This window comes from Anolis carolinensis, chromosome 4 (genome assembly GCF_035594765.1).
Source record: "Anolis carolinensis isolate JA03-04 chromosome 4, rAnoCar3.1.pri, whole genome shotgun sequence".
NCBI classification, from domain to species: Eukaryota; Metazoa; Chordata; class Lepidosauria; order Squamata; family Dactyloidae; genus Anolis; species Anolis carolinensis.
Window position 1 is genome coordinate 75941 of NC_085844.1, and position 9359 is coordinate 85299.

General features: G+C 44.0%; 1 protein-coding gene across 1 annotated transcript; it reads left to right on the forward strand.

Annotated features, from left to right (window-relative positions):
- The first annotated feature begins 1017 nt into the window (after positions 1–1017).
- LOC134298736 (zinc finger protein 239-like) lies at positions 1018–3192 on the forward strand. Its single transcript, XM_062979805.1, has one exon. The coding sequence runs from the start codon at positions 1221–1223 to the stop codon at positions 2082–2084; it is 864 nt and encodes a 287-aa protein (XP_062835875.1). The 5' UTR covers positions 1018–1220; the 3' UTR covers positions 2085–3192.
- The last annotated feature ends 6167 nt before the right edge of the window (positions 3193–9359 follow it).

Genomic DNA, 9359 nt, shown 5'->3' on the forward strand with positions numbered 1-9359 from the left:
GAATTTAGCGCATGCTGAAATTCACTGAAACATATTATCCAGAATAAATCATTGCCTCTCTTCTGTTCCTTTAACCACATTTCATGTTGACTCATAGAAGCATAGAATAGTAGAGTTGGAAGAGACCTCATCCTCCCAAAACAGCAGTTCCCCTTCCTTCCTTCCTTCCTTCCTTCCTTCCTTCCTTCCTTCCTTCCTTCCTTCCTTCCTCCCTCCCTCCCTCCCTCCCTTCCCCTTTTTTCTGTTCTTTTTTGCCTTCCTTCCTTCTCTCACTCTCTCCTTCCTTTCCTTCTATCGACTCTTTTGCCATTCCTTTATTTCTTCCTTTCTTCTGTCCTTCCTACATACCTTCCTTCCACCCATCTATCTTTCTCTCCCTCATTCCTTCCTTCCTTCCTTCCTCTATGTTTGTTGAATCACCTCTGAACCATGACCAACTGGTCTCCGTTACGTTTGTTCAGTGTCTGAATCCATTCCTTGTTGTTTGCTTTTGTTGGTTTCTGCGTATGTCCCTGAGACACTTCATGCCTCTATTTCTTGGTATTTTCATTGTCAACATAATCCATGAAGGAAAAAGAGGATAATGTTGGAGATGAAGGAGGTTTGGAGCTTCATGTTTAACCTTTTGTCCCATTGTTGTTGTCTTGCCATTTTATACCGCACTTTATTGTCCATTCAACTTGAGATTTCCTTTCTCATTTCGTAACACTCTGCATTTCGCCTGGGATCTACGAATTAGTCTCCTGTTTTTAACACTGTATCCTGCTTGTTGATTTTAATGATTGTTTTTATTGATGTTGATGTTTTTTACTGGGATAATTGTTTTATTGCTTTGTTACTGTTATTTGTTTGTTTTATCGGGCCTGGCCCCATGTAAGCCGCCCCGAGTCCCTTCGGGGAGATGGGGCGGGATATAAAAATAAAGTTGTTGTTGTTGATATTATTATTATTATTATTATTATTATTATTATTATTATTATTATTATTTCTTTACCAGGGACATGAGGATCCTATGAAGCTACCCCTGGCTTGATGAGAAACAAAGCAGCTTCTAGTGGATATTGAGGAATTTGGAAACCGAAGTGCCGTAAGGAAATCAGTCCTATACGAAAAAGAAATCCTCTTAAAGTGTTGATCTTGCTGAATTAAACTCCCTCTAGATCAGAAAAGGAAAAACAAGACTCAAGTGTCCATATTGCAATTCTATTAACGCTGTTGACATGGAGGAGAAAGCTTATAAATGCATTGAATGTGGAAAGAGCTTTAGTCAGCATGGAAATCTGAAGAGACATCAAAGGACCCACACTGGGGAGAAACCCTATAAATGCCTGGAGTGTGGAAGGAGCTTCATTCAGAGTGGACATCTGCATATACATCAAAGGACCCACACTGGGGAGAAACCCTATACATGTCTGGAGTGTGGAAGGAGTTTCACTGAGAGTGGAAACCTACATATACATCAAAGGACTCACACTGGGGAGAAACCTTATAACTGCATGGAGTGTGGACAGAGATTCACTTGTAGTGGAAATTTACATTCACATCAAAGGACACACACTGGGGAGAAACCCTATAAATGCCAGGAATGTGAAAAGAGCTTCACGGAGAGTGGAAATCTACGTTCACATCAGAGGACTCACACTAGGGAGAAACCCTATAAATGCATGGAGTGTGGAAAGAGCTTCATTCAGAGTGGACATCTACATGTACATCAAAGGAGTCACACTGGGGAGAAACCCTATAAATGCCTGGAATGTGGAATGAGTTTCACTGACAGTTCAGGTCTACATTCACATCAACGGACTCACACTGGGGAGAAACCCTATAAATGCCTGGAGTGTGGAAGGAGTTTCACTCATAAAGCAGGTCTACGTTCACATCAAAGAACTCACACTGGGGAGAAACCGTATAAATGCCTGGAGTGTGGACGTAGTTTCAGTCAGAGTGGAGGTCTACGTTCACATCAAAGGACCCACACTGGGGAGAAACCCTATAAATGCCTGGATTGTGGAAAGAGCTTTACACGTGGTCACAATCTACGTAAACATCATAGAATTCACACTGGAGATAATGGTGTTAATTGACACCAGAATCTTTCTAAGATGTACAAAGGCAACTCTTGTAAATGTTTGAAATGCAAGCACAAAGTTGGGATATTTTATAATATGTGTTGCATTGCAGAAAGATTGAACTAAAATACATTTGCATGTTTTGGAACTGCTAGGTTGGCAGAAGCTGGAGCTAAAAACATTTGAGGATGCCTGCCATAGATGTGGGCGAAACGTCAGAGAGAATACTTCTGGAACATTGCCATACAGCCTGAAAAACATATAATAACCCTAAAATACATTTCATCCTGGAAGTAATAAAGGTGAGATGAAACCAGGGTTTTATTTGTTGAGACTGCTGGACGATCAAGTGGAGAGAAACATGGATCGATACTGCGATACACTTCAGTAAGGACTGACTATGCGCAGAGATGGAAGGAACGTCTTATTCCAACGCAAAAAGAATGGCTTATGAAGAGCTGCCGAGTAGCCAAAGTGGACAAACTGACAACAATATCAGCAAATGTCAGTTGTAAGATTTATTAATTGGAAGAGTATTATCAAAAGTAGAAGTATGGTTATATAATATCTAAAGGGAGAATAATAATAAGGGATAAAAATTAACAGATAAAATGAGTTTTTTTAAGAAAGGAACCCGTGTCTGTTTATTCGTTAGTTAGTTCAGTTTGTGTGTCTGTTTCATTGGTATGTTTGTTTCAGATTTAGTTTTGTGTTTTATGTTATAGTTAGATAACATAAAATACAAAACCACATCTGAAACAAACATACCATTGCTGTGTAGTTCAAGCTAGATATACAATTTCTGCTTTTTTTGTATTGTTTTTAATCTCTGCTCTCTTTTTTATTTTGTTTTTTTGCAAAAGAGATTTTATAAGGGTTAAAGTTGCTGAAACTGGAGATGGGGGAGTATAGACCTGGTTTTAGCCCAAAATGGGGTTTAATGTCCCATCTAAAGTGCCTTTGAACATCATTTCCTGCCTCTGTGTTGGTGGCACGGGTTTGGATTCAACTGTCTTGCTTCAGACATTATTATCCCTATTCCGTTATGTACAATGTATGGTCACTCCTTTGATCTCCACCTATTGCTTTTCACTGTCTTGTTTGTTGTCATAATAAATCTTGGATTGATCCCCTTTGGTTATGTGTTTGGTTTTCACTGCCACACACCTTGATTCAACATTGACATACAGTTTGCCCTCCACATTTGCAGGTGTAGTTCTCAGGGATTTCTTTAATCCCAAATTTCCCATCCATAATAAAAGGGGGTTGTTTGCAGCTCTGCCGCCTCTTCTGGGAAATCACAGCTGCCAAAGAGCAAAATCTAAACTAAATCTCTTTGGACGTTTGGTGAATCATAAACCAATAAGATATATTGTGCTTTTTGTGTGCTAAATATGGTCAACCGGATTAAGACGGTTTGGTGGTATAGAATCATAGAATCATAGAATAGTAGAGTTGGAAGAGACCTCATGGGCCATCCAGTCCAACCCCCTGCCAAGAAGCAGGAAATCGCATTCAAAGCACCCCCGACAGATGTCCATCCAGCCTCTGCTTAAAAGCCTCCAAAGAAGGAGCCTCCACCACAGCCCGGGGGAGAGAGTTCCACTGTCGAACAGCCCTCACAGTGAGGAAGTTCTTCCTGATGTTCAGGTGGAATCTCCTTTCTTGTAGTTTGAAGCCATTGTTCCGTGTCCTAGTCTGCAGGGCAGCAGAAAACAAGCTTGCTCCCTCCTCCCTAGGACTTCCCCTCACGTATTTGTACATGGCTATCATGTCTCCTCTCAGCCTTCTCTTCTGCAGGCTAAACATGCCAAGCTCTTTAAGCCGCTCCTCATAGGACTTGTTCTCCAGACCCTTAATCATTTTAGTCGCCCTCCTCTGGACGCTTTCCAGCTTGTCAACATCTCCCTTCAACTGTGGTGCCCAAAATTGGACACAGTATTCCAGTTGTGGTCTGACCAAGGCAGAATAGAATAAGGGGGAGCAGGACTTCCCTGGATCTAGACGCTATTCCCCTATTGATGCAGGCCAGAATCCCGTTGGCTTTTTTAGCTGCTGCATCACATTGTTGGCTCATGTTTAACTTGTTCCCCACGAGGACTCCAAGGTCTTTTTCGCACACACTGCTGTCAAGCCAGGCGTCCCCCATTCTGTATCTTTGATTTCCATTTTTTCTGCCGAAATGAAGTATCTTGCATTTGTCCCTGTTGAACTTCATTTTGTTAGTTTCGGCCCATCTCTCTAGTCTGTCAAGATCATTTTGAATTCTGCTCCTGTCTTCTGGAGTGTTAGCTATCCCTCCCAGTTTTGTGTCGTCTGCAAACTTGATGATCGTGCCTTCTAACCCTTCGTCTAAGTCGTTAATAAAGATGTTGAACAGAACCGGGCCCAGGACGGAGCCCTGCGGCACTCCACTTGTCACTTCTTTCCATGATGAAGATGACGCATTGGTGAGCACCCTTTGGGTTCGTTCGCTTAGCCAATTGCAGATCCACCTAACCGTAGTTTTGTCTAGCCCACATTTTACTAGTTTGTTTGCCAGAAGGTCGTGGGGGACTTTGTCGAAGGCCTTACTGAAATCCAGGTAGGCTACATCCACAGCATTCCCTGTATCGACCCAACTCGTAACTCTATCGAAAAAAGAGATCAGATTAGTCTGGCATGACTTGTTTTTGGTAAATCCGTGTTGACTATTAGCAATGACCGCATTTGTTTCTAAGTGTTTGCAGACCACTTCCTTGATGAACTTTTCCAGAATCTTGCCTGGTATCGATGTGAGGCTGACCGGACGGTAATTGTTTGGGTCGTTCTTTTTTCCCTTCTTGAAGATAGGGACCACATTCGCCCTCCTCCAATCTGCTGGGACTTCTCCCGTTCTCCAAGAACTCTTGAAGATAATTGCCAGTGGTTCTGAAATAACTTCCGCTAATTCCTTCAATACTCTTGGATGTAGCTGATCTGGCCCTGGGGACTTGAATTCATTTAGAGAGGCCAGGTGTTCCTGGACAACTTGTTTCCCTATTTGGGGTTGGAGTTCCCCCAATCCTTCGCCCATTCCATGTTGCTGAGGTTGAAGATGGCTTTCTTTTTCTGAGAAGACCGAGGCAAAGAAGGCATTGAGCAGTTCTGCCTTTTCCCTGTCCCCTGTCGCCATCACCCCATCTTCTCCTTGCAGAGGCCCTATCGCCTCCTTTTTCTTCCTTTTTCTACCAACGTAAGCAAAAAAGCCTTTTTTGTTGTTTTTTATGTCCCTGGCAAGCCTGAGCTCATTTTGTGCTTTAGCCTTGCGAACCTTTTCCCTACAGGTGTTGGCTATACGTTTGAATTCTTCTTTGGTGATTTCTCCCCTTTTCCACTTCTTGTGCATGTCACTTTTGAGCTTTAGCTCAGTTAGAAGTTCTTTGGACATCCATTCTGGCTTCTTTGCACTTGTCTTATTTTTCTTCTTTGTTGGCAGTGTTTGCATTTGCGCCTTGAGTATTTCACTTTTGAAAAACTCCCATCCATCCTTAACTCCCTTGTTTTTTAATATTGGTGTCCATGGAATGCCGCTCAGTAATTCCTTCATTTTTTGGAAGTCAGCTCTCTTAAAGTCGAGAATGCGTGTTTGACTTGTCTTAGTTTCAGCATTCCTTTGTATTGCAAACTCCAGGAGCACATGGTCACTTGCCCCTAAGGATCCAACCACTTCAACTGTATTGATCAGGTCTTCCACATTTGTTAAGATTAGATCAAGAGTTGCTGATCCTCTTGTTGCCTCTTCTACCTTCTGGACCATAAAGTTGTCTGCAAGGCAAGTGAGGAATTTGTTGGACTTTGTACTCTTGGCTGAGTTTGTTTTCCAGCAGATATCGGAATAATTGAAATCGCCCATGACTACTATATCTCTTCTTTGTGCCTGTTTGGTCAGCTGTTGACAGAAGGCTTCATCAAGTCCTTCATCCTGACTCGGAGGTCTGTAGTAGACACCCACAACAAGATCTTTTTGAGTCCCGGTTCCCTTGATTCTTATCCAGATGCTTTCTAGCTGGTTTCCCAGATTACAGTCTTGCATTTCTTCTGCAACGTAACTGTTTTTGACATATAAAGCTACTCCCCCTCCTCTCCTTTTTGTTCTATTTCTGTGAAAGAGGTTATAGCCCTCAATGGCTACATTCCAGTGATGGGAGTCATCCCACCAGGTTTCAGTGATGCCTATGACATCGTATGTGTGGTGCTGTGCTAAGAGTTGGAGTTCGTCTTGCTTATTTCCCATGCTCCGAGCGTTGGTGTATATGAGAGATCTTCATGCTTTTCCACTTTTGTGGGGGTCCCGAGACCGTAAACCACACAAATGTGGAGAGTCCACTATAGTAGTGCAATACAATCCCTGTATACACTATATGCAATTTTAAGGTTCCCAGGACTTTATTTTATCAAGAAGTTGTCTTTGTTAATGTCAGCTAAGACATTATTTTGACCATTTGGGTCTGAAAGACAAAGATCCGGGAAATAAAAAAGCTTGTTGAGATCCCAGCTGCTTCTGCCCTGGATGTGGTTGTGGATAATACCTTGCTATCAGTCAATAAGGAACACACGCTCAAAACACTTACTCAGAGATTTGTTAATGAATTAACACATAGATTTGCTATGGCCTATTTACTTAAATATTTATTTCCCACACTTGTACCCCGTCCTTCTCACCCCAAAGGGGACTCGGAGCGGCCTCACAACAGCAGCAATTGGATGCCAAACACACAATTACACAAATAACAGTCAAAATTAAAACCAAGTATTAAAATGTCAAGTATTAAAAACATCCATTAAAATCATGCAAGTTCAAAATCATAGCCTAAGGTCAGTCCATTAGTCCATCAGTTTAAAGTATTCTCATTATTGCAGTGCTACAGTTACTGCTTGAACCCTTGGTCCCACAACCATGTCTTAGGTTTTTTCCTGAAAGACGGTGGAGGGGGCTGTTCTGATTTCTCTGGGGAGGGAGACCCACAGACGAGGGGCCGCCACGGAGAAGGAAGGCCCTGTCTCTCATCCCACCGTCATGGTGGAAGAGACCTCATGGGCCATCCACTCCAACCCCATTCTGCCAAGAAGCAGGAAAATCACATTCAGAGCACCCCCGACAGATGGCCATCCAGCCTCTGCTTAAGAGTTCCACTGCTGAACAGCCCTTCTCACAGTGAGGAAGTTCTTCCTGATGTTCAGGTGGAATCTCCTTTCCTGTAGTTTGAAGCCATTGTTCCATGTCTTATTTATTTATTTATTACATGCATTTATACCCCGCCCTTCTCCCCGAGGGGACTCAGAGCGGCTTACATTCTGCCACGAGGGCCAGCAACAAGTATACTATAAAACAAAACAATTAAAACATAAAAAGTATAAAAAAATTAAAACGCTGCAAGGCAGCGATATTGCACCATCGTAGACTCCAGGGCAGCAGAAAGGAAGCTTGCCCCCCTCCTCCCTATGACTTCCCCTCACATTTTGATACATAGCCCTCATCATGTCTCCTCTCAGCCTTCTCTTCTGCAGGCCAGACATGCCCAGCTCTTTAAGCCGCTCCTCATAGGGCTTGTTCTCCAGGCCCTGGAGCCGTTGAGTCTCCCTCTTCCTCTGGACACATTCCAGTTTAGAGTCAACCTCTCCCTTCAGTTGCGGTGCCCAGAACTGGACACAGTGTGATTCCATGTAAAGTGGTCCGACCAAGGCGGAAGAGAAGAGAAGAGAAGAGAAGAGAAGAGAAGAGAGAGGGAGCAGGACTTCCCTGGATCCGTGCACTAGGCTCAGCTGACTTCTGATGGTTAAAAATAATGGTTTTAATGTGAAGATAACTGGTTTTAGTGTTTTATCTTTACGGTTTATTTTATGGCGTGCTTGCCATATATATCCTGTGCTCCACCCTGAGTCCCCTTTGGGGTGAGAAGGAAGGGCGGAATACAAATGCTTTAAATAAACAATAAATGAAAATAATGGATTAATCCCACTGGGTTTCTGAGCCGCTGCGTCACATTCCTGGCTCATGTTCCCCTTCCTCCCCACAAGTTTTGTTTAATAGTGGTGTCCAGATTGTGTCCATTTTCATGGTTTCTTCCTTTCTGCTGAGATTCTCCACCTGCTTCTTGTAGGTTTCAGTAGCTTCTCTGTGTCATCTGACGTGGTTGCCAGCATGGTCCAGCATTGCTGTGTTTTCAGATCATACGCTGTGTCCAGGTTGGTTCTGCTCTGGTGCAGGGACCATAAGCCAGAAAATAGTGAACTTTTGCCCATGTGGCTTTGCCTCTGCATATGCCCCTCCCTCCCTCCCTCCCTGTGAGTGGTGCCTTTCTCCAGAAGGTTCCAAGGAGGGAAGAAAGCTCAGAGTAAACAAGTTAGGTCATTGGTATCACTTGTGCCAAGTAGGTGTGGAAGGTGAGGAAGACCCTCAGCCATTGGTCAATTTTAGATAAGCCAAAGGTATATATTCTTTGTTAATTGCGCACATGTTATGGCAACCATTTGCAAGTACAAATCTTTTGGGGTGTATCGCTGTTCTGCCTTCTCACAGCAGGAGCCCCAGTGGCAAAGTGTGTTAAAGCACTGAGCTGCTGAACTTGCGGACTGAAAGGTCCCAGATTCAAATCTGGTGAGTGGAGTGAGCGCCCACTGTTAGCCCCAGCATCTGCCAAGCTAGCAGTTCCAAAACATGCCAATGTGAGTAGATCAATAGGTACCACTCCGGCGGGAAGGTAACAGTGCTCCATGCATCATGCCAGTGGCTACATGACCTTGGAGGTGTCTACGGACAAAGCCGGCTCTTCGGCTTAGAAATGGAGATGAGCACCAACTGGAAATAACGTCAGGGGAAGCTTTTATATTGTGGTGAAAACAAACTTTGCTTTTTGCATTTCTCAGGGCAGCAGGGTAGCCAGGATATCGTTTCGGGGGGGGGGGGGCAGTCTGGGCGAGACAGGATCTACCCCGGCAAACCTTTCGTATGGTTATCCCAAGACCCCCATTCATGCACATGGGATATATTGAGCATGGCGATCAGGTCAGGATATGAATAAACATAACAGTTTAAATAATAAATGTAAGGCCTTCTCGCAGACCGCCCTGAGAATTTCGCTACATGCCTGAGGCTGGGTTTTCTGTCTGATTTCCCTCCTGAGCCAGGGCCCTGGGCGGGCGGACATCTCTGACCGAGTGAGCCCGCGGGGCCTCCCGTGTTCCCCGATTCCGCCTGGGCCAGGCTGCCGCCTTTGGGGCCCCTCTGGAGGCCTCTTGCCCACAGCTGCGTGGGATGCGGGAGACTCC